This window comes from Galeopterus variegatus, unplaced genomic scaffold (genome assembly GCF_000696425.1).
Source record: "Galeopterus variegatus unplaced genomic scaffold, G_variegatus-3.0.2 Scaffold680, whole genome shotgun sequence".
Lineage (NCBI taxonomy): Eukaryota > Metazoa > Chordata > Mammalia > Dermoptera > Cynocephalidae > Galeopterus > Galeopterus variegatus.
The window spans coordinates 411,058-437,913 of NW_007726791.1; the positions used below are offsets into that span (position 1 = coordinate 411,058).

Here is a 26,856-nt window from a genome sequence, read left to right on the forward strand (position 1 = left end):
AGTGTCCAAGGGAGTTTGAAGTAACACACACACACACACACACACACACACACACACACACGAAAGTTTCTAAAATTTTCTCTGAGGCAAGAGAAGATTTGAAATTATTCTACTGACTTTAGATTTACACTCAAAGTTAAGATCATTCTAAAAGAAAGAGACAGAGGAAGAAAAAGGAAAGAAAAGATAAGGTCATGGTAGCTCCTAAACACTTAAAGGCCTGAATAAAGAATTTATTTGTGAGTGTTAGAGAGCTCCTTTAGATCTTGGTCCTCTCATTTGCTCAAAGTTTTTCCTAGTATCCTCTAACATCAATGATGTCCTAGGAGGGCAAGAGAAGTTTCAAACCTTAGCAGGAGAGACATATCAAGAAAGACTGGAAGCCAGTCGCATTTTTTTTTCTCTTGTGAGGACTGTTCAGGATCTGACTCCAAGAATGTGATCTCAGAACTGGGCTCTTCAGAGCATCTTCTGATGCTTTTCTCCTCTTCCCTCCCATTCCTGCCCAGACCAGCAACACAGGCCCTGCGGTGGCAGAAAACTTTGAATTGATAGGTAATCTCTGAATTGCTTTAATTTGAATGTTTATCATAGGGAGCACGAATGAGCAGAACAGCCAAAGGCCCTACAATCTGAAGAAGTATTCCTTTTTTAAGAGCTATTTTTCTTCTTTTAATTTCTTTCCTTAAAATATGAGTAATGATAATACTTTCAATAAAACACATGTACAAATTTACAGAGGTATGCATGCATACAGAAAAACAGTCCATGCTAGAAAGGCCAGAAAAAAGAAGCAGAGGTAATTCAAAATTTACCCTGTCAACATACTTTGAAAGCAGTCTAAATATAAGGCAAATGTGAATTTCCTTGTATTTATTATAAGCCAAATAAACAAAATGATGAAAACAATAAAAAAGTAGCAAGATATTCTGCCTTACTCACTTGTCTTTGGTTTGATGAGAAAAAAATAGAACATGGCCATTTACCACTTAAAACTGTGATGTAATCATTCTGTTCATCTTAATTCAGAAAGTGTGGGCCTAACAACACTTACGACTCGATGCTCCTCTGTGTTTTAGCAGAACTCATATGTCCATATATAGATCAATCGGCATTTCTTAATTGGGTCATATATTAAAGCTATGTTTAAAAACAGGTTAATGTCCAACATTAGCCAGAAGTGCTCTAATAGTTCATCTAAAATAAAAACTAAACCAATCCCTTTAAAATATATACAGTTAATTTTAACTGGGTTTATTAGAAAAAAAATGTAATTCTGAAGGGAATTTTAAAGATCTTTAAATCACAATAAACTTTAGAAAAACAAAACCAGATAAGTATATTGTATCACAAACATGATTTAGACATGTATACCTGGAACATTATTTTTCAAACTTTGGATCATGGACCAGTACCAGTTACTGTCTCATTTCTTTTACCCAGTTAATATTATCTGCATCTGGAGTCAATGGGTTTTGTACCAAACACTGAGATACTGTAAAAGAATTGCTGGAGATTATGATTCCTAGCATGGTAAATATTATTGGTATACAACAGTCTCCAGAAAATAGGATGTTAGCTTTTAAATATGCCCATACAGCAAGGTAACACAAATTTTGTAGTTTCTATCAAATAAATTTCAATTTAGTATCTACAATATATACAGCACTATATGGGAAAACTCCAAAATTTTCTTTCAAAAAGCCTACTAATGTTACTAATGATTTATATAATTTGAAGTTCCAAACAAACAATATTATATTTGATTAAGTGATTTCATGGTGCCTAATATTGTATTTCATAAGAAATTTAAAACAGCAAAGAAATTTATGGAAGAAAAGATTCACAAGTAAATGATGCAAATAGATGCTTCACACAGCACCATTAAATATATATATATACATACACACAAAAAAAATTAGTGGATTTGAGGGGGGGGGATCTGGCCAGTATGGGGTCCAAACCCTTGACCCTGGTGTTATCAGCACCAAAATTTAGTGGCTTCTAACAGTCAGCATACCAGAAGGTCCAAGCAAAACAGAAGAAGAGAACTTACAAGTTAACTGTGCCCTGCAGGACTGCCACTGCTGTGTGTCTATTTCTGTGCAGCACTTACTTGCCCTTCTCCTCCCTCTAGTCCTCTCTCCCTCCTTTCAAGCCACATGTTTGGGTAGGCTTTCTCCTACCCCTAGTTCCAAGCTGGACACATGAACCAGTCCAATAAGAGCATCACAACTCCCTAGCTACAGTGATTGTTCTGGTCTGGACACATGATCTCAGCTGGGCCACTGACAGCCTGCTCTGGGACTCCTGGGCCTGTTTCCTGTAAGATGAAATACTGGTAGAACACATGCTTCAATTCTCAATAGGCCACCTCTGCCACCACTTGGGGCAATGCTAAGCTTGATACAACATATTCTACAAAATGCCCAGAAAAAAAATCTATACTGCACATTGACTATAAAACAGGCAACAAATAGGAACATTGAAGCTTTTTTTTACAGATAAAAATTCTTATTCTCATATTCATCCAAAAGTAAACTTTTAAATGCAGAGCACAAACAATGAATCATTTTAAAAATTCACAGGGCTTATCACAATTACTTGTTTTCACAAAGAGGGAGTACTATCCAAAGGACCAGAGAAAAATTCCTACTTGAGAACCTTGATTTAACAGCAGCAACAACATAAAAATATTGGCCTTCCAAACTATTTCTAAAAAATTTTATACTTACAAACACGAATAAATTCACAATATTTACCAGGTCCCCTTCCCAGATTAATTTGATACATGAACTTCAAAGCACAAACACTATCCACAAAGAAAGTAATTATTTGTAGTACAGAATTATGTTTTACATGAATAACGCACTCAATGAAGAAAAACCCATCTGAGACGGAGACAGCACAAGGGACCTACATAGTTCAGAAGATATGTGGAAACAGCCTGAGTAAACATGCACAGAATTATGTTTTACATGAATAACGCACTCAATGAAGAAAAACCCATCTGAGATGGAGACAGCACAAGGGACCTACATAGTTCAGAAGATATGTGGAAACAGCCTGAGTAAACATGGTAACCATTCTTAAACCAAAAGCTCCCCACAAAGGAGGAAAGATTTCTACAAAAAGAACTCACAGGCCAGTGAGGGAGAAAAATGGATCTAACTTTTCATACAACATCATTAGTAGTTGCCCAGAGTCTCTTAAAATTTCACAACCATCAGATTTAACTAATTCTTCTTACATATGAGGTCATCTCATTCTCATTTACTGTTGGTGGGAATTTTAACTGGTCCAGTCTTTTGGATGATAATTTGGCATATTATCTTTTAAAATTTTTAAATGTTCATATTCTTTGACCTAGCAACATCTGAATAAACAAAGATCTGTGTATGAGGATGTTGTTTCTTTGTTATAGCAAAATCTGGAACAACTCAAATGTCCAAAAATTGGGGACTGAAAAGATAAATTATGACACAAAAGTAAAATGAAATTCCATGTCATATAGACATGGGAAATTGTCCATGATCTACTGCTAAGAGGAAGGGAGACAAGCTGTAGAAGAACATGTGTAAAATAATCCTAATTTGTTTTTTAAAAAACTGCTGAAATACACACTGAATAGTTACCAGTGGTTTTCTTGGGGAAAGGATGGAATTTGGGGGGACCTTTTGTCTTCTAAGTTACACATTTCTAAATAATTTATCTCTTTAAAAAAAAAAAAAAAACATTGACCATGTATTATTTTCGTAATAAAGAAATTAAAAACCAAAGCCAAGTACTTAAATATTTAGTAGCACTTGTTCAACATGTTTTTCACAAGCCCCTTTGCTTTTTATACCTGATTTTATCCAAAGAACACAAAAGAATACAGGCAACATCTTGATGAAAAGTATTTATCTCTGAGGCAAATCTTCACGGTCAGAATTAAAAGGAGGAAAATGCAAAGCTAACACTGAAGGTCTATTATGTCTTGATCAGAGTTTAGTTGTTTTGTTTCTCAGATATTCCTGTGAAATCCCTGTTTATTAAAATCCTAGCTATGTACAGCATAGATAGCCAAAGATAGACATTCAGTGTCCCTTGAAAGAAACCCTACTCTGACATTTCATTTTCAAATCGAGGGGTAACATTTTTCCGTTGTACACAGACCATAGAATGACTGCCTCCATATTATTTAAATCTGAAAATTTAGGTTTGAAAATTAGTAGGATCTTCCATCTCCCTTTTTTTTTGTATCTGGCTGGTATAGGGATTGAACCATGGACCTTAGTGTTATCAGCACTGTGCTCTAACCAACCAATTCCTTTAAGCAACTTATATTCAGCATCTTTTTATTATTCAGATTACCCCTAAAATTCAATAAAACACCAAGATCCATAGGGTTAGAAAGGAGAAGCAATCTCTGACAAAAGATGTCAATGCCAAATGTAGTTTTCTATTGTATTAGGGCTAAGCGTGAGCTTCCCCTGTCCCCCTTTAGCCCTCTTATTTTAAGGGGTTTTTACTTGATAAAAACACAATTGCTCTTAATGTTACAGCTATTCTTCAAAAGTAACTCCATTAAAGTCTGTTTTGATACTTCTCCAAACCTATGAAACCTTGTTCAGAGTGAAATTCAGTTCCATGGCTCAACAGCTGAAAGACTGTCTCAATCCATGTGTCCACCTCAACAAACCTTTGTTGCCAGTCTACTGCATCTCCTGCTCTTTGGTACATGAGATAAAAGGTGAATGGGGCACACACCAAATTTCCAAGAAACTCATGGTCTGGGGGAGAAGACAGTCACATAAGGATAGATATATAAAGTGTAGCAAGCAGAATAATTGTATAAAAACAGAATATTTCGGGCACTTGGAAGAGGGATGGCTAGCTGGGAATAGGGATGAGATGGTGGTCTGTGTTCACTCCTCCAATGACAAATGACAGTTTTAAAAGATGAATATGAGTGACTCTGATGAAGAGGTAGGGAGATGGAGGGCATTCAAGGCAGATGGGACACTTGAAAAAGAAATGAAGATGAAAACATCCTGCTGTCTGTGGGAAACTGCAAGCAGTCTGGCATGGCCACCATAGAGCAAGCCACCAAAGGGTTTTAAGGGTTCTGGATAGATTGCTCTGGAGGGAGAAGAGTTTTGAGTGGGAGCAGGAATAGAGAAGAAGGTAAGGAACTGAGAAACTTTAGTAGGTGACACTGGCAGGAGCTAGTGACTGACTGGCTGGCTATTGGGTGGGAAGGCGGGGAAGAACGGAGGAACGATCTCTCTTCCCTGGGGTTTCATGCTTCTGGGACTGGCTGGTGACGCTGGAGCTTTTAATGTGAGAGGGAGACACTTAAGCTCAGACAAATGTGGGTGGTCGGTGCTGGGTACGTGGCTTGAAGGGTGGAGAACTTTGAAATTTCTCTCTTTCTCAGGTACTTTCTCTCTAGGAAGCAAATGGCTCTCTGTACCTAATGACTTTTTCTGTTTGCCAGCTAAAGAGATCTTTGCTTGGGGCCAGCTATAGATGGATCCTTGTGAATAAGGATATAGATCTCTTCCCCTTCTCTGATACCAATGACCACTTCTGTCCAGCCAACGAGGAGAGATCCAAACTTGAAGATGCAGAACAGGAGTTACAGATGCTGAGAGTTCAACTGAAAATTGAGGGAGACTTCCTAGGACAGGGTCTTTCTCTTTCATCTGTTTTCTTCAGTTTTGGAAACTTTTGGAGCTAGAAAGACATGCGTACCTTAGTATCCTGGATGTTCAGTCTGGTATTATGACATACATAAATTTTTTCAAATCTATTATCAGATAGTCTTTGCCTTCTTTTAAGTTACCTTAAAGCCTAAAATGGCTTGAAAACAGAGGCTCTGGTCTCATCATCAAAAGATTAAAAAACATAAGAAGAAACAGCTAGGGAGAAATAACAGTGTGTTCACTTTTGGAAATGCTAGGTTTGAGATACCTCTGGTCCATCCAGGCAGAACTTTCTAGTAGATAACTGGGCAGACTAGTCTGAATCTTGGGGGAGAAATCTGAGCTAGAAATAAAGATTTGGGATTCATCACTGTACAAGTGAAACCTAAAGAGTGGGTAAGATAATTTAGGGAGAAAGAACAGAGTAAGTGGGCCAAGGGCAAGAAGAAAAAGAAGGTAAAGATAAAGGAGTCTATAAAAGAAAAACAGAAGGAATGGTAAGAGAGTGAGAGACTCAGACAAGTGCAGTATTTAGAGAAACGAAGGACCAGAACGTTTCAGAAAGGGCTCGGGGAAACAGTGTCCTGTACAGCAGAAAGGTTAATACTACAGGGCTGTGGCATGTTCTCTGGATTTGGGAATTGGGCTGCATTTAATGATCTTAATGAGATGCTTCAGGAAAATTTCCAGGGCAGAAACCAGAATGTAGTGGGTTTAGCAGTGAAAAGTAAGAAAATGCACATAAAGAATAAGGTTTGAGAAGCAAGAATCAGAAGAGGAGGTTGTACGCCTTTTTCTCATGCAGAGGGGAGGCTTGGTGAAGGTGAGAGGTTCAGGATGGGAGAATGAAAGGCCAAGAGGAGACAGGAGGGAAAGGAAGAAGAGGGTGGTGTGGAGGAGTGGAGGTGAGACAGGGGAGCAGTTTGGGCGAGGCAGGAAAGGTGGGAACTTAAATACAAAGAGAGATGCTCTTTTTTGGAGCCTGTAGGACAAGCTGTGAACACAAACATAGTTCTGGAAATCAAAAAGCAAATCCAAACAGCCATGGGTAACATGGTGAGTCATTTCCACCTTTTAAGCACCAAAGGAGGGAGTGGGAATCGAGAATCAGAAATGTTACACCATCCATCTAAAGTCTTCATGTGAGGATCCAAATACACAATAGACCCATAAAATGACAGAAAATCAGAGTGCAAAGAATTTGAATTTCCTACATTGTTGTTAGTAATAATACAAGTGCCTAAGTGTTTTCATTAGTAGGTACATATTCTTTTTAAATGCCAGAGGTGTGAGCAGCTTGATCTTTAGGGGAAATTATAATCAGATAGTATTCTAAAGGTTACCATGATATAGCTAAATTATCTCTGCCTGTCACAGGCTGAAACACATTTACATTCTGGAAGTTCACATCAGCTTTTTCTAGATAACAAATCTTAAGTACCTTCCTATATTCACTCAATTAGTGATCTTGAGCTTTGATAACACTGCAGAGAGAAACTTTCCAACTATCATTCAAATCATATCTAAAAAGGTGGTCATAAATATTTTAAAACCTAAGTGAACTAATAAGACCTAGACCCATTAAGGATAAGATCTTTTACAACAAATTAAATAAAACAATTTATTGAAGTCTGGACTCAAGATAAGCTAGATTTACTAGCTGACCTTTTATTCATTTAAAGAACAAAATTAGCTCTAATTGCATTAGAATGGAATCCAGTAAATTTTCCCAAGTCTTCTAATGTGGCATCCATGTAAGAACTGCTGTAATTGTTTACAAGTAAGATGGAAATGCTTTGATTATAATCTTTCCACTTGTTTTTACTGCGTAGTAAAAGCATTTCCCCAAAACCAAAAGCCAGTTTTTCTGACAGCATACTATTTTTTTCTTGTAAACATAATGCATCTTTGGTGTTAATGAACAAACTACAATGTGCCAGGGGAGAAATTAAATTTAGGGGCTTTATTATAATTCTAGGTCAGTAAAAATGAAAAACTAATACAAGGATGTCAAGAATTCCCTGTCTGAAATAATCAGAAAAAGGAAGAATAAGAAATTTTTAAGTACTTGTCTCTTCTCGGAGGTGGCTTGGAACTATAACTGAGATGCATGGGTTTGAGACTGTTGAATTCGTAAGTACAGTCGGTAGCGAGAATAATGTATACAACCTACAATTTGTGTTCCAGCTGTTCAGCTACTAGGAAGTTACATCTGTAATATTAGCAACTTTCATTAGCATTAAAAATAGGTCATTAAAAAGTTTAAATACAGTCATTTAAAAAATTTAAATTTATTATCTTTTTAAGTGTAGTCATTCTTGAGAGAGAGATTTTGTCATTATTCTTGTTACTTAGCTTCTAACATAGGCAAACTTCCTATGAAATGTTTCAGTTTCAGTAACATGTTAACCAGGGCAAAACAAAGAAAATTATCAACACTTTTCAATCAAAAGCAGACAGTTTTATTGGAAGGGAAATGAATTAAAAATAGAAAAGCCAAAGGCCTTCCACGTCTGACAGGATGATGCTCTGAAATGTTCCTGAACTTTACTTCTAAAGTATCATTTTTTAAGCCAACAAGTTTCTTTGCCCTATCTCCTCAGAATGCTTTTATAAAATATGAAATCTGACTGCTGTCTCCTAACTAAAAATTTATCAGTTGTTTTTGCCTGCCCCTCATCCCTTACTCTGGTGAAAGAATCTGCCTTTCCTTCTGGGACCTACCATTCCCCCTTCTTTTTCTTTTCATTTTAATTATCAACTTTATTTTATTATTACTTTTTTTAATTAAAAAATTTTTATTGATTATACACATTCATTATTCCTCCTACTGACAGGGCTGTCTCTCTTACCATAGGGGCTGGTGAGCTGGAATCCTCGATGGGGACTGATAACGGTTGCTGTGGAAGAAGGGGCTTCACCAGGGACTTTGAGTACAAAGAACCACGTCAGCCTGGAGTGACTTGGCCATCTCTGCCACCACACAGAGGCACGATGGAGAAAAGAAAAGTATTAAAAAATTTTTATTGATTATACACATTCATTATTCCTCCTACTGACAGGGCTGTCTCTCTTACCATAGGGGCTGGTGAGCTGGAATCTTCGATGGGGACTGATAACGGTTGCTGTGGAAGAAGGGGCTTCACCAGGGACTTTGAGTACAAAGAACCACATCAGCCTGGAGTGACTTGGCCATCTCTGCCACCACACAGAGGCACGATGGAGAAAAGAAAAGTGAGCAGAGCCCTAATAACACTTCAGGAAGCCTGCATATCACCCCACCTACAGTCAAATATATCTCTTTACTTTTCTGCTCTAAGCTAGCTGGATTTGGGTTTCTGTTACTTGCAAATGAGAATCTTGACAAACAATATCAGAAAGAAAATAAGAGTGTTTCAGTTAGAGACAAGAAAGCTCCTTAAAGAGCCACCTTCACTGGACTGTGCTTTTATGCTTTGCCTTGGATTAGGGGTCAGCACAAGAAACAGTCAATTAAAAATGCTTTTGTAGGCCGGCCCGGTGGTGCACTCAGTAGAGTGCGGCGCTTGGGAGCACAGTGGCGCTCCCGCCGAGGGTTCGGATCCCATATGGAGACCGGTCCGCTCGCTGGTTGGGCGCGGTGCGGGCGCGACACCAAGGGTTGCGATCCCATTACCGGTCAGGAAAAAAAACAAAAAAAAGGAAAAAAAAAATGCTTTTGTATCAGCTGTAAAAACTGCTGTGGAGGATCTTGTCTTTGTCATCTGCTTCCATGTGGAAACTAATTTTCAAATCCAGTGCCTTGAAAACTTTTGCCTCTTCTGAGAAACTGAAAGGCACCTTCCTTTTTAAAAATGTATTTCACTTTTTGCCGTTATTACTAGGAAGCTATAGTCATATTTGACAAATAATCAATTTGCTTCTTTGATCTTAGTTTCTTATTTCTATCTCCCACTTTACTATATATCTATCTTCTCTTTAAGTTATTTCTAATTCATTTAAACTGTAAAAAAGGTACTAATGAATAAAAAACATTTCAAGTATAGAAAGGAAAGTGCAGAAAATGAGATAAAAACCATTTGCTAATATTCCTCTAAAGAATTTATCACTGAAATACCACTATACATGTTTCATCCTGTTAAAGTTCTTTTGGCTAAATCTGGCTACATTTAAAAATATAGAATGCTATTTTCCTTAGAGAGACTGTAAATGACTATTTTTGTAATTGCCCATGATTATTCTCTACTTCTACTGCCAAAAAACATAAAGTTTGGATCACACACAGACAACAAATATCTATAAATACTTTGTTTTTAAAGATTAAACCCTTATGTTTTTCAAGACTAACAGGCAAAGCTTTAGTTTCTGCTTTCACAGTATACAGAAAGAATTCAGAAACTGCAACTATTAAAAGGCTGCACAAGGCATAAGATAAACTCTGTGGCCTGCACAAAACTGAATGACACGAGGACTGATGAATGAAAGGATTTCCTGAGTTGTAAGAAATCAATCTAGTTGGCCTTGGAAATCAAAATGTTAACAGAAAGAAAACTACTGCTAGCAGTAAAGTGTCCCCTGAAAAATATCTCAAAATAATTTGTGTATTTTGAAAAAAGTTAAATTTGTCAAAGAGAATACCTACTGTGGCCTCTCAGTCAAAAGGAAACGTAGAATCATCATGATAAGAGAATTGTTCTCTGAAAGGCATCATAAAGGATTCCTGTATCACCTGATCAAATATATCATCAGGTGTGAACTCACTCCTTCCCTGGTGAGCTCGCTGAATAAAGGCAGGACTGCTCTGATTCACGACTGCCCCAATACAGAGCCCAGCTACCGGCCTAAACGGCACAGCCGTGTGGAAGAGCCACCTGGAGAAGAGGAAGGGAGCATAGGTAGGTAGAGAAGGGCAGAAGCTTCCTCTCCAGTATTAAGAGAGGACAGCATGAAAGGAGACCGTTGAGAAATGTGAAGGGGGAGAATGTTTATTCCCCTATCCCCATCATAATTCACCCCCAGATCTTTATGCACATTTACATCACATTTTTTCTTAATACTTAACCAATATTTAAAATTACCTTTTTTTTCCCCCATGAGGTTCCTTTAAAAGAATTATGCACTTTATAAACACAGTCACACATTTAACCTTAGAAAAGTTGCAGATCCTATTCTGCCATGTCTTTCTTGGTAATCCTACCTAAACAGTCCCTGTCCCTAAGACACTCCATCCCATTACCTTACTCTACTTACTTCACAGAAATGAACAAAAGAATGAATGCCATAAATTAGCCAATGAAGTCTTCCCACACTTGCTCAAAATAAACTAACTCAGCAAATAATATAGCTGGGATGTCAAATAACATGGCAACTGTGCTGTCACTGGCCCATTCCACCACAGCAGACTTTACACTCACCTTCCCTGTCCCAAATCCAGGTGGGAGCTCAGGATCCTCATCAATAAGCAGAGTTCTCAGGCAGCTGCTCCTGGGCAAGCTGAAACCTACCTGTTATCTTGGCATCAGGGCAGGACTTGACTACTAGGCTGGACCAGGTATTTCGACAATTAACTTCAGTGTATTGTTTCCCCATTCTTACTACTCTAACTAGCTTTATAGGTGTTGCGATTGTAATTTCAGGGTTAGGATTTTAGTTTCATCTTCAATACAGACTATAGGAAACTCGGGATACCCATTACTAAAGAACCCATTCTTTTACCCATGTTAAAGAAATTTGAGGTCCTTGGGAAGTCATCTTGAATTTTAAAACTACCAGGAGGAACTGCACTCACCATAGACCCCTTCAGAATACAGTTTGCAGGAATGTTAAATCAAGAGAAAAACAAGTTACCTCCGTCTTGCTTTAAGGAATAATAATAACAGACAGCAGAGGAAACAATCTAACCTCAAAGTACTTTTCTTGATCAAGAGCAGGAGACGTAACTTCTTTATTTGAGACTTAGAAACTAAATATTGTTTTAAAGATCTTCCAACGAGATGGTATAATTTGAACCCTATAAAGCTTTTTCTTTTTCCCATAATTTCGAAAGACTATTCTCTCCCTGTTCTTCAGCAATAAACACCACCACCCGCAGACTATGCAAACCCCCCTTTTTGAATCTCAGTCTGCTCATTAATTTCACTTCAAAAGAGTATTATTACACCCCACGTGTGTACTAACTAGAGGCACACTTATACAAATCCACCGGTGCTCCCCCATTGTCACCGCCATGGAATAAGCCACGTATTCTACAGCTGTAGAAGACTACTGAAATTGGAATTTAATTTCCATGTGTCAAAAATACTCTTGCATTATTTTTTTCAGCCACTAGAAAATATAAAAACCACTCTTAGCTTGTGGCTCATACAAAAACATATAATGGGCTGGGTTTGGCCCAAGGGCCACAGTTTGCTGACCCCTGATTTAGACCAGAGTAAATAAATAAATAAAAAGCACTTTACTGAAAAAGTTCTACTTTACATAAAATCTTATTACTATTTGACTTAGGCCTCTCTCTTTCTTCCTCTTTTATTTTAATTCATAATGTAATATACTTATTTATTTTTATTCATTGTAAGGATTTTCTTGCATCTGTCCTTGGTCAAATGATTAATCCTTCATATAACATGGGCGTTATTTACCTAAATATCTGAAAGTTTACATGTTATATAATGTTATGCTTTCAGGGGCAATTTACCTATAATGTCTGGGTATTATAATTTCCCTGATAGTGGACATTTTGTTCCAGAGTAATAGAATCTATTTCTCACATCTTCCAATATCTTAGGTGTATGAGTGAGTGATTCATTGAGAAGAGAAAATAGGATAAATAGTCAATAGAATGACTGAAAGATATTTAGGGCAGATGAGATGAATATAACTACCAATGCCTTTTTACAAGCCTTGTTTCTCTAAATGGAATGAGCCAGCCAAACTTCTGTATAGAAGTAAAGATTAAGTCATAGTAAGCTACTGAGAAAACAGGAATAAATATGAACTGGTAGGAGAAAAGTATTTGTTGAATAATGAATGAGAACATCTTCCCCTTAGAGAAATGAACCCATCCACAGAATTTCCAAGGAGATGATATGAAGAGTTACTTTGGTTCCATCTCCTCTGTCACCTACCGGTTGACAGATGAGAATATTATTCAAACTTTTGTAGGTGAGATAGAGGGAACTAGATGCACAAGATACCTGGTTTAAGAAGAACTGAATCCACAGTATTTTTGTTACATTTTCTAAGTGTCAGAAGTACTACCAACCATTGTCTAAATCCCTACAGGCACAACCAAAAAGAGTAATGTGGAACTATCCAGAGAATTTAGGTAAGAAAAATATGAATCATCTGGATTTTCCCTTTAAATCTTCAGAGGAGTATACACTCTCCTGAAAACACGCTTGCTTCTCTACTACCACCCATCACAATCATGGTGGACTTTTTCATCATGCTATACTTGGAGTTGATAAAAGCAGTAGCATAAAATATACACAAACTTTAAGATAACTCCTGAGAACACAAAGCAAATTTTCTCTTCTCTACTCTACCTATTAAATAAATGCCTGGGTCCCACTCTCACTTTCATGGGTAACCACTGAATGGAAATGGAATGGCTTGTAAAGCATATTTTTCTACATTTGCCATGTAAATCCCATTTTTGGGCTTACTGGGAAAAATTAGGTTGTAAATTTATACTTTTAGCTTGTAAAATTCATTTAAATGATGTACAGTATATCCTTTTAGAATAAGGAGAATGATTTTCAACATGATTTACAAAAAAAAAAAATCAGTTCCATTATCTTATTGGTATCATGTAAAAGCACTGTAAGCCTTAATGCTTCTGAAAAAAAAGGAATAAAAGGAAAATATCCAATTAATGTACTTTTAAAAAGGGTAGAAGGATATGATGATTCAGTAAAAATTAAGACAAACAGCAAACATTGGATTTAATTTCTAGTTCTCTCCTAAAAAAAAAAAAGAGTGGGAAACTATTCTATTACTATTATACATTGTTTCACCAAGCCTTTGGCATTATCTTTGTTTTATAGGTGCAGAATAAAGCCATGTGCCACCTGAGCAAGAAGAGAACCTTCCTTCTTTGCCACGGTGAGAGAGATACATACTCAAGAAAGGATAACATTACATCCACCTGGTGTTATATGGCAGTCAATCCATTTAATACATAGCTTAATTTTCAGATAACCAGAACCTTAAACACTATGCAGAAATGATGGCATGTGCTAGTCTTTAAAAAAGAGAAAAAGGTTAAAAAAAAAAAAAGGATCCTATATGCTAAAGTGTTAACTCTGAGGAAGAAACCAATAAAAACTTGAAAATAAAGAGTTTTCAAAATAAAGCTTGACTCTAAGTGTTCATACCTGGAACAGGTTTGTTGAGTTCTAAATCCACTAGGAAAGGGTAGAGAAGGTTGTTTCACTCATTTTGCTCGGATTCAAAACGTTTATACTTACATCTTGTCTTGACCAGCACCAACTCGGAGGGTTAATCTGGGGATAACTGGACTGGGGGCTGGAGTGACAGGTTCCACTTTTATCTGTTGAAGTTATTAGTAGTACATTAGAGTTCAGAATATTTTTTAACGAAATACCTCCTACTACTTCTCCCACCTTCCCACCCCCACAAACTCAATAACAAGTTTAAGTATCAAATATGGCTAAAATGCTAGGTGCGGTTTTGTTTCTCAACAGCTGAAGGCTACCTGGCATCATGAGAAATTCTGTGAACTTTAATCACATTATATAAGTACAGTAGTTATTTCTGTGGTTTATTAGTTTGAGTTAATTGCTTGGATTTTACTACATTGTTAGAATTTTTTTTAAAACAGAATTATCTATATTATTTGGTGGAACATTTAAAGTAACTGCCAGACTTAACATAAATAGAAAAAACTGCAATGATATCTTCCCTATAAGATAAAATGCATCTATTTATGGGACTTGACAAACATTCAACTCGTCTTCAGTTTTCATTATCATATGAGAAAGCTGAAACACCAAGTGTATTAAAGAGTTAAACTGCTCCATTTTGGGCTAGCAGTATAAAGATCTGAAGTGTTGTAAAAGAAAAAAACACAGTCTCTTTCTTTTAGAAAGGATTTATAGTGAAGACAATGACTGCTGAATAAGTTGAAGACTTCAGAAACATTTGAGACACTAGTCGGTCCCAGAAAAGTAATTAAGTATGATGGTAAAGAGTCTTGTCACAATTTTCAGTTTGGAGATCTCAAGGTATAATAAATATTTTGAGTGAACAAACTAAACAAAAGCTCTGGAGTTCCAAATTATTACCTAGATCAGAGTTTTTCAATGGGGGTTTGATTGGCACTTTTGGTGGGATTTTCTTGGTTGTGTTCGACTGTCCCAGGCACTGCCAGATGTTTAATATCCCTGGTCTCAGACTGTTATATGCAAGTAGTCCACCATCAGTCTCTGACAACTAGCTGCAAATCACTGATCGATATATTTCAAGCTCGAGATTTAAATCATCATGGAACAGTGTAGTGGTTCCAAAGGAAAATGAATACATAAAATAATGCTCAAGATATTGTATTACAGTTATCTTGCACATGGATCAAATCTACTACTTTCTCATGTGTATTTACCAGTCTCTTCCCAGAATTTTTTCCTGTTATCACATCAAGGTCTGCTGCTTCAGCCATTCTCCTGAGCAGTGCCAGGCACACAGCAGGTGCTTAAAACACACCTGTTGAACTTATCTTGCAGGTGCCCTTGACTCTCTTGCCTCTTGGTTATTACACTATACATCCTGAACCAATCTAAAACCATCCTCCAGAGCATTGAGTGATACCAAAGAAAATTCTTTTTTTTTTTTTTTTGTCCTTTTTTGAGACCGGCCGCACCACACTCAGCCAGTGAGCGCTGTGAGCGCACTGGCCATCCCTATATAGGATCCGAACCCGCGGCAGGAGCGCTGCTGCGCTCCCAGCGCCACACTCTCCCGAGTGCGCCATGGGCTCGGCCCAGAAAATTCTTAAAAATTCCAACTTCATCTATGCTTTTGATACTGTTTATTTGGATTACCAGCTAACCCAGATAAGGGCAGAGACCATGTCTGTTTTGTTTATTACTATTTCCCAGTGCTTATCATAGGGTCTGACATACTAAGTGCTTAAGATACTCTATACTCAGGTATGCCACAAATGATTTAATCTACCTAAGAAACCTATTTATTTGGTGGCTGGCTGGTAGAGGCATCCGAACCCTTGACATCGATGTTATCAGCACCACACTCTAACCAAGTGAGCTAACCAGCCAGCCCTTAACTTTCATTATTTCTTTTTTTGGGGGGAGAGAGGTATTTCTATTACCATACTACATGATAATTATAACTTATACTTGTACAGCACTTAGCAAAATGTGTCTTACATATATTATATCCAACTTGATCTTCACAACTCTATAAGGTAGGTGTGGACAGTATTATTATCCCCATGTAAGGAAGGCTCAGGAAGATTAAGTGATTTTCCCAGAGTTACAAAGTTAGTAAATAAATGGCCTAAATCCATGTCTCCTAACACCAAATTCATTACCTGTTCGACTGCACTGCTCCTTGATTCTCTGACACACATTTTGAGTCCTTTTTCTGGTAAGCTTGAAGTCCAGTATGGAGTTACTCACTTTTTTGGCCAAAGTCTCTTATGATGAATGATACATACTTGTGAGATGGCTAGGGTCACTTGTAAAAAATTTTTTTTTCTCTATGGAAGGGTAACTGATTTATGTAGAAGCTGAGATTAACTTTGGCCTCACCTCCACTCAATTAAACTAGATGAGTTTTTAATGTTGTCTTGAATAGCCTGGCAGGGCAAATGAATCAAGACATGGTCTATTCATGACCTACTGTTAAAAAAAAGTTAAATGATACAGTGTGTAAAAAAGTAAGCAAACAAAAATGGAGACACTTTTTATAAGTCAGATTAAAAATAGTATGAATGTGCCCTGAAGGCAACAGGTATTTAGTCAACTAGTTGAATTAATGAATGATTCAGTACCTGCTATCTCAGCTCAAAGTTTTATCTGTAATTTGGTGACCATCTCATCCAAACAGAAACCCCTCTGAGAATGGAAGAGGGAGCCAGTAATTATACCACATGCCAGGTTTAAACTGAGATTGTCCCAGGTAAACCAAAACATATGGTTACCTTACCTAAAAAACTACTTAAATAACTCAATTTCTTTCCTAAATAAATTAAATCAGATTTAACTAGAAAAAATTCAAGGAAGTATAGAAAAAGATTAATGAGAATGCTAATAATATAGATATAGAAAGTACAATATCTTTTTTTTTTTTTCCTTTTTTTGTCTTTTTTCATGACCAGCAATGGATCGCAACCCTCAGTGTCGCGCCTGTACCGGACCGGGACCGGCAACGGGATCACAACCCTCGGTGTTGCTCCCGCACCTCGCTCAGCCAGTGAGCGGCTGGTCTGTATGTGGGATCCGAACCCTCGGCGGGAGCGCCACCGCGCTCCCAAGCGGCGCACTGTAGCAGTGCGCCACCGGGCCGGCCCCGAAAGTACAATTTCTAAATAAAAATTTTTTCCCAGGTTTTTCTTTATATTAACTTTATCTGCTTGCCTATCAACATAAAAACAGAGACATTTCCTACAATCATAAAATAATTTCTCATGTACACTACCCAGAAAACAACAAACTATATGACAATGACCTTGATTACTTAAACAATACGACTAATAACATTTTTAAATGGCATGAAGCCAAAATCTGGGGACAAAATGAGTTTTTAGGTTAAAATAAAAGAACTGCACTTTGTAGTAATGCTGAGAATTGGGGCGAGCAGAAGAGCATTTACAGTGGATTACTAAGCTTCCCAATTCACCAAAGAGGTAAAGTCCAGCAATATAAGACTCCTTTGTAGCTAACTAAAAATACATTGTCAGTGGATTTGTCCAGTTTTATGTATAAGCAATACTTCTTTCACCTGAACTAATACTAGTAGTCATATAAGCCCCTTATTGCCATGTGCTGCATTTTTTTTGCTAATCTTCAAGGATTTAGCTTCTTTGCCACATACCTCAGGGCACCAACTGATAAAGCTCTGACTCTCCATTTTTCCGGGACACCAGCAGTGCGGCCTTGCAAAAAATGAAAATCGCTCAAGAGATTTAAAGGGGAAATTTATTTTTAAAATCCTGACTTGAAGCAAAGAGGTGGATTTTTAAAAAGCTTATCTATAAAGAATCAGTTTAAATTTAAATTCTATCTTGGAACTCTTTCATGCATTCCAGCTTTAAAGTTTATCTTTTGACAGAGACTTTCTGCAAAGGTAATGGGCAGCTCTGTCAATATAATCTGTCCAAGTTTATTTATTTATTTATTTATTTATTTATTTATTTATTTATTTATTTATTTATTTATTTATTTATTTATTTATTTATTTATTTATTTATTTATTTATTTATTTATTTATTTATTTATTTATTTATTTATTTATTTATTTATTTATTTATTTATTTATTTATTTATTTATTTATTTATTTATTTATTTATTTATTTATTTATTTATTTATTTATTTATTTATTTATTTATTTATTTATTTATTTATTTATTTATTTATTTATTTATTTACTTATTTATTTATTTATTTATTTAATGTTAAACTCCTTTCGTAAAAAAAAAAGAAAAAAAACCCCTACCATATATGTGTACTAGCTAGGATTGCAGCAAATTTAGCAAGCACTAGTTCAGATTTCAATCTATGCTAGTCAGAAATAAACCCAGAAACAGTACTGATGAAAACCAGATTTAATCAGCTAATGCTGTGGATGCTGAACTATGACTACCAACCATCTTGCTGTCTTACTTAAAAACTAAGGTCGCTACATTATTTCCATTTAGAAAAGCAGCTGTGCAGCTGTGGTTCAGTATAAGTGGCATCCAGGTGGACAGCTGAACCAGAGTGCAGGCTTCCAGAAAGTGCGCAGAGGTCATGCAGATCAAGTCTGGGAGGTGGTCCCTGGTAAACTTTTATAAATTCAAACATACTCATTTACACATTAAGTTACTGGTTTCCTCTTGGAACACAGTTATGAGAAACAGGAAGGGAATATTTCCCCCCCTTTACTGGTTATTTACTGAAGACCTTTCATTTCACTAGTTAATTATGATAGCTGATGAGAAAAGACTTGAAATGAGGCAATATTACTTTAAATAGAAAGGAAAAAAGATGAAAATCTTTTGTTAAAAGAAGAAACCAGTAAGACTTTCATTCTCTAAAATACAAACTGCTTAAATTCAATAGAAGTTTGGAGGAAAATGCTAAACGATTTGGGGATAGATTAAAGAAACATTAAAATTTTGAATTGTTCTGATTACTAAAGTTAGTAAAGCTATGAGGATATCGTTTTCCTGTTTTATAAAATCAGACAGTTAAGCAGGAACTATCTAACGTTTCTTCAAAGACTCAAATTTCATAAGATCATGATGTCACCTTACTCAAGTGTGTGAAACCATTCTCACTCTTCTCATTAGCATCTGTCACTTAGATGCACCAAAGCAGACGGCTGTGACTGGCCCGCGAAGGTCACTTTGCGTAGTAAAGAGCCCAAGCTTTGGTCAGACAGATCTCGGCAAAGTCACAGCGCTTCCACTCACCAGCTGCAGCTAGTTACTTTCTGTGCACAGGTTTCTCAACCGTAAAGTAGGAACAACAATACCAAACCCTGAGAGGAGTAGCGAGGATTAAATAATCAAATTCTGGCCATGCCTGGCACTTGTATGCACTCAATAAGTGATAGTTACTAATATCATTTACTATCCAAGTTAGTTCACTCAATAGCCAAGGTTAGTGCAAATACAATTCATCAATCAACAGGATAAAAATGTTAAGAATCCTTTATAGAAGTGATGGGCTTTCCATTACAAACAACTCTTGATTATCCATGGGTTGATTATCAACATTATCGGTCATCTGTAAGAAAATTCTGAATTGTCATAGTCATATATTCACCTTGATTAAATATCACAAACAAGTCTTCACTTAGTATTTTCCATGAGAAGGTAGAAGAAAAGGCCTTTTTAGCCAAAATATTCTTAGAGATAGTATGAAACTACTATTTTTAAGCAGAAGTAAGCTATACTTTAAAATGATGCTGTCTCTTCCTGGTATTAAACAGGAGGAAGGAGACAAAAGGAAGGAAGCAGAGGGCCTGAGAGGTTCAGAGAGGTTGGAGAATACAGAGGAAGTAGCAGAGCTGGCATTCCCAGGGGACTGCCAAAGCCTGTACCCTCTGGGGACCAGCAGTAGACCTATTTATCTACAGATGGTGACATCATCATTTTTTTGGGTGAAACTACTGTGCTTTTCCAGGTCAGATTCAAATAAGAGTGTATTCAAATATGGAAACATACTTGACAGATGGATTCTGGCTTACCTTCCACTTAAGATTATAGGTACAACTGTCCAACTTCATTAACATAAATAACAAGATGTATTTATTTTTCATAATGATTCTCCCTCCAAAAAACACAATATCAAGACGAAATTTTAATTAAAGTAGTCCTGTACATTCATCTAAATACCAAAGATTCATGGTTTAAGATAATGTCATGCTGACACATACAAAAACAAAAATTTTAATAAAAAATCTAAATTGCTCTGAAATGTACTATTAGGCTTATCACTGCAAAAGTTATTATGGCTATATTTGCAACTGGTCAACATAATTGCTCTTAACATGTCTTTCATAAAAAGTTTGGTTCTATTTTAAATAAGTGACAGGCCAGACTCCTAAATCATTTTTTTTTTTTTTTGGTGGCTGGCCAGTACAGGGATACGAGCCCTTGACATTGGGGTTATCAACACCATGTTCTAACCAAGTGAGCCACCAGCCAGCCCCAGACTTCTAATCTTTACTATAGTGTATTTACCTGCCCACAAAGAGAACTAAAAGCTGTTCATAAACCACCATTCTTTTGATTATCACTGCTAGTAGAAAAGTGATTTGACTTCCTGATAGTGTGTCACTAACCCAGATACCTTGCGTATGTTATTTAACCTACCTGATTTTTAACTTAACATAGGAAAGTGTGGTGGTTAGGAATATCAGTTCTGGCTCCCATTCGATCACTTACGAGGTGTGTGATATTGGGCAAGTTTATTAATCTAAGCCTCAGTTTCTCATCTTAAAGTGATAATAATTACAGTAACTATCTTAGAGGGTTGTGATAAGGAATTAAACTTATACAATGTGCTTAGCATGGCGTTTAACACATAGTAATTACTCAATGTTAACTGTTGGTGTTTTGTTGTTTTTAGTGTTGTTACCATTATTTCCACTTTAAAGATGAAATAGGATTAAAGAAGCTAAAAACTTGTCTGGATTTTACCCTAGGTCCTCTGGATTCCAAAGCCTAAAGCTCCTTCTATCTACTATACAAAGTCCTGTTTAATAAACATATCTTTATTGGTTCTTGGTATTGATAAAAGTGGATAACGCTAGTAAAAACATTATAAGTAGGTAAAATAATGTGAGGGGTTATTCTATTTTTTTTTTTTTTAATTAAAAATATACTCTTGCTTGCTGATCTGGGTCAACGTCAGTCAGAGTTGCTTCTATGAGTTGGTTGGGATGATAAGAAGGGAGAATGAGACTGTGACCTCCCTTCTTTTGACTGAAGACATTTTCTTGGGGCAGTTTAGATATGCCTCATTGTTACTTACTATTAGTGCCTTACTTCTGTGGATATGTAAGAAGATTCTTAGACCGCATGTAACCCCATTTCAGGTATACTTTCACTTATAGGGCTTCATACTTGGGGGGATTAGTAGGATTGAAAAAAGAGAAGTCTTAGTGTTTACGTTAATATCCCTTCTATTCCTTGTCAATGGCATTTCCATGGGTTGCACTAGCCTTTATCCTTTCCTATTTGCATAAAGGGCTTAAATTTAAAAGAATGTCAAGGAAGTAGAAATAATTTTTAAAAACTGTAACAATAGTTGACTCACCCATACTAAATAGATGAGCTAGTCTGATACCATGAAGTAGCAAATTCTAGGTTTCTACATTTCACAAGTTGATTCAACATGAAATAATCACACTCACCAACCCCTTTTCCACTTACTGAGCATTTATGTGTGTGTCAGTTATGGTGCTGAACATATCTTGCCTGTTATCTGATTGAATAAGTAACTTGCCCAATTTCACCAAAATCAAGATTTGAACTCAGGTCTTACTCTACAAACAATATGATTGATTATTTTTGAAGGTCTCATAAGAGAGCTTATTTTTATACATTTTTACCTTTCATCATTTACCTGATCCATAATCCATCAAAACTGATTCAAGGACTTGTAATCTGTGCTACGACTAACTGAGCCTTTGCCTCCCACCAGGACAGGCTGAGGGACTATGCTTCCCCAAAGTCAGGTCGATGGTGAGGAAAGGCACGGACTGCTCTTACCAACCTAACTTGACAAGCTTCACCGAATTCATAACAGCTATGGAAACCACTCCACTGACTTTCCAAAGTTACACTGGTGACAGAATCCCCTGTCCGATTTCCTGAGGGCTCAGCTGCCAAATTATCAGGTACATGATGGATGAATGACTAATTGCTGTCAGGCAACATCTCTAGCAATAAAATTTCAAAAGGTGAAGTATATCTGCAGTATAAGAGACTTGGCTTCTGCTAGGTGAATGTCTTGACCTTCTCTCAGGCTCAGTTTCTCATCCATAAACGTTGATAATAATACCTATGCTACAGGTATGTTAGGAGGGGGAAAATGGTGTGTGGAAGTGCTTTAAAACCTGACAAGCACTCTACAAAAATAACATAATAATATAATCATAAAATGACTTTTAAAATGGAAATAAGAGTTGGATTTCTTTGTCTTGTTAACTTGCTGATGTTTAGTTATTGATATTGGGCTTTTCATTCTACTTTATAGTTTAGAATAGTCAAGGAGGACGAAGAAAGAATAAAGTAAGGCAGAAAAATATTAGAGCTGCCATCACTGCTGTCAGCTAAACTAATTTTTCCAGATAAGTCTGAAGTTAAAAATATTGCAAAATTATTGGTAATGATCTGCTGTAGGTCATATACATCACATTTCATTATATGGAAAAAACTGCTGGGTATTATTTTATAACCAAGCTCAAACAAAATAGGACAGCTTCTAGAGGGCAGGGAAAGGGTCTTTGAGCACTCTATGGTAGACACCATAAATACTTAGAAACTTGTTCAGAAAGTTTAAAAGAAACTTTCAAATCAAACAGTCAACCTCTATAATCCAAATAACCATGGACTACAGAGCAGGACCTTGAGAGCAGAGGTCACAACCTGTACCAAAAGGACCAAGGTCCTAGTTCCTACAAAGCTGCAGGATCTCTACCCGTTTCTCTGCTACACTCTCTGAAAAGTCTGATTTACTGACATGGTAAGACATTTCTGCTATGTGGAATTACTTTCTGCCCACCAACGAGGCTGCCAGATCAGCCTAGATACTCAGGCTTAGATACTCAGAAATGTGTCCTAATCTTATTAAAGCAGAAAATGGTAGGAATAAGAGATGCTACTGAAAGTACTGTACACAGCCATGACCTTAAATACATGCCAAAGTGGCTCACCAAGAAGAAAACTAAGTCAGAAGTCCTTCCATGGCCTTGCTATCTTCCTAAAACAGTGCCATGGTTATGCATGCTATAAGAAAAATGGAGGCAGGGCCGGCCCGGTGGCGCACTGGATAGTGCGCCGCTTGGGAAGCGCAGCGGCGCTCCCGCCCGAGGGTTCGGATCCCACATACAGACCGGTTCCCGCTCACTGGCTGAGTGAGGCGCGGGAGCAACACCGAGGGTTGCAATCCTGTTGCCGGTCCCCGGTCCGGTACGGGGGCAACACTGAGGGTTGCAGTCCGTTGCCGGACACAGAAAAAGACAAAAGACAAAAAAAAAAAAGAAAAATGGAGGCTGTCTTCTTTAGGTATCTAATATTTGGGTACAAAATACTATAAAGTGGACTTGATAATTAACAAGAATATTATTCACTGTTTAAGTGAACAGATTTTTTAAAACTGCCAGAGATTCAGTATGGTTAATAGAGAGTTTACAGTCTGTGATTAGATTCCTCTTAGGCTATGAATTTTTAACATCTTCCAGTGCACAGGGTGCTTACTTGCAAGTTTATGGGTTTTAGAATTGAAATTTTGTAACTCATTACGAATGTATTTCCAGTTAAGTTGTGGGAGATTTACATCTGAAATACACATATAATAGCTGGCTTTGTTTACCTGTATCTTTCACTAGGACTTTGTTCAGATAGTGTCGAAAATGATAAACTGCTTACTTTTTCATGCTTGTGTTTCTCCTTTTCTTTCTCTCTCTTCTCTCTCTCTCTCTTCTCTTTCTCCCTTTCCTTCTCTTTCTTCTCCTTTTCCTTCTCTTTCTCTTTCTTTTTCTTCTTCTCCTTTTTGTCTTTTTTCCTTTCCTTCTCCTTAGGTTTCTCCTTCTCCTCAAACAGTTTTTCTGGAAGCATTGGGGACAGAGACGGGAGCATGGAGGGGACCCTCACCGCAGCACTGGGGCTGAATAAGGGCAGAGCCATTTCCTTTGGGGGCAATACGAGTGGGGTTGCAGGAGCTTTTATCTTATCTTCTCTGCCTTTATCTTTAACTTTTTCTTTCTTATCTTTATCTTTTTTGCCTTTTTCTCTATCTTTCTTCTTATCTTTATGCTTCTCTTTTTCCTTCCTCAGGATCCCATCTTTCAATCTCACTTTTGGATCAACATCTTCAAATTCTTTTATTTTAAACCTATAAGGATCTGAATCATCATCTTTAAGAAATTCCTTCCATGGATACTTGGTTTCCTTGCTGGCTTCCTTTTCTCTCTCTTTCTCTTTTACTTTATCCTTCTCTTTACTTTTTTCCTTGCTTTTGTCTTTCTCCCTCTCCTTATCTCTTTGCTTTTCTTTCTTTTTCATTTTAGTCTTCAGTTCCTTTTTCAACTTCTTCTTTACCTCCACTGATGAAGGCAGCTTGGATTTCTCCTCATACACCTTGTGGAGAGGCTCGGGAGTGGGAGGAGAAACTGAAGGGGAAGAGAGATACGGGAAGCTGGGAGGCATATTTGAAGGCGTTCCCATTTTTGCTTTACGTACAACCTCATCAATCGAGGCATCCATTGTCCATGAGTTGTCAGAACTTGAAGTCCCACCTGAAAGAGGCAGAGGAGTGGATCCTGACTTCATGAAGTTATTCGTGGAAGTGGAAGCTTTTGGAGTGGCACACTCCGAACCTGAAATTCTCTTAGGGCTGGTAAAAATGTCTCCTTCGGATTCTGATCCAGAAGAAAATTCAAAAGGATCTGGCTCTCGTTCAGCACAGGCTCGTGCAATCACAGCGTCAATAGAGTCATCAATTGTTTTATCTGTTACAACAGCCTTTTTCAGCTGATTCTCATTGTTCAGTTTTCCAGGATCAGGGGGTGTTTGTGTTTGTTTCACCTGAATGGTCTCTTTACTAATTTTTTCATTTATCGTAGCTGAAGGAGTCCTATTTGGTGTTTCAGGTCTGACAGGTACTTGGGGAATATAAGTCATAACCTTGGGGCTCTTGGGGCTTTTGGGGCTCTTGGAACGTCCAGGTGATTTCTTTTCTTTGGATATACTTTTTGGTGACCGAATAGGACTTCCGACCACGGCTGGCAACTGAGTAGTTTTAGGTGATTTAGTCTTCTGTCCTGGAGAACTAGTTTTAGTTTTAGTTTTAGGTGTAAATGACTTAGTTTCTAAAGGTTTTGCAGTTGGCATTTGTGATTTTGAAACTGGAGCCAACATGGGCGGCTCTGGTGACGGAGGTGCTAGGTCTGCATTGTCCTGTACATGAACTGGAGAGAGCATTGGTGGAATCTTCTGAGTGTTTATCAAGCTGAGTGGTTCTCGAGCTTCCAGTAATACCACATCTAGGGAATCCCCTTTAGTGCTTAACAGTCGTGGTCGCTTCATGGCTGGCATTTCTTCAGCTTCAGGACTATCCAGCGGTCTCTTACCCAGGAAATTCTCATCATTAATAATTTCCTCCTCCTCCAATTCATCGTCTTCTTCCAAGGGAACCTGCATGGCTTCTGCTGATGTGCCCCCATCAGTGGGCACCTGCTCTTCTTCTTCCTCTGGTAAAAGGAAAAAAATACATGTTATTAGAATGTAACAAAACCTAACAAATAAAAACCAATGCTTCAGGCAGGATTTCCAGGAAAGAAAGAAAGTTATTTACAGTATTAAGAGAGTAAAGCAGTTAAGTTTTCAAGCATCTTCCAAACTTATGTGCCATCATTCTTTTAAGACTGACAGATATTTCCAGTTTGTCTTTTCCTGCTTCCTTAATTAATTCTTTTCCTAACCCGAGTAAATACTGTCTTTCTCTTTCCATCTCCCTTTTGTGTACACACATACACGCGCGCACGCGCACACACACACACACACACAAACACACCCCTGTAAAAACTCAAGACATGGCTGTTACCCTCAGAAATGGCAGAAGGCATATTTTTTTAGAACTTTCATAACACATTTTAATTCTTTGGACACAATTCATATACTATTTATGTCTGCTATTTGGCTTGGTTGATGAGAGCCCCTTGGAGAGGCAGTATGGTACAATGGAATGCATTTAGCTTAAACATTCGAAAAACAATTGTTTCAGGTAGAGTTCTGGCAGTACAGAGCAACAGGCCTTAGGGAATGTCTTAACCTCTTTGAGCTTATTTCCTGACCTTTCAAAAGGGGCTAATGTTACTTTCCCTTTGTACTTGACTGAACTGTTGTAAATCATATTATTTCTTTCTACAAACATTAACTTAGCATATAATGCACAACAATAAAGGCTGAGCTACTGGAATAAATCAGAAATAAATCATGACCTAAAAGAGCTCACAGTTTAGGGTTAGTGGGGGGAAATGTATATGTCTAGGACACAGAAAGTGATTAGTGCCATAGATAGATAAAGTGCTACAGCAGTTCAAAGGAGAAAAAGATCACTGCAGTGTCAAGCATGTGGGGAAGACATGAGTAATTACATAGTGTTTGGGATACTTGGAGACTTGGAGTGGTGAAGTCCAGGATGAAGGGTCAGAAGATGAAGAGATGGAGGTGGAACACAGGAAGAGTATAAGAACCAGGAAATAATTTGTCT

At 37.3% G+C, this 26,856-nt stretch overlaps 1 protein-coding gene across 1 annotated transcript in view; it reads right to left on the bottom strand.

Annotated features, from left to right (window-relative positions):
- Positions 1-25,834, bottom strand: part of LOC103589377 (transcription initiation factor TFIID subunit 3) — a gene marked incomplete at its 5' end in the record, with an annotated part of 51,213 nt that extends 25,379 nt beyond the window's left edge. The window contains 2 exons of the mRNA XM_008571330.1: positions 14,138-14,220; positions 24,012-25,834. Of these exons, the coding sequence (XP_008569552.1) occupies positions 14,138-14,220; positions 24,012-25,834 (1,906 nt within the window). The remainder of the gene's footprint in view (positions 1-14,137; positions 14,221-24,011) is intronic.
- Between the last annotated feature and the right edge of the window lie 1,022 nt (positions 25,835-26,856).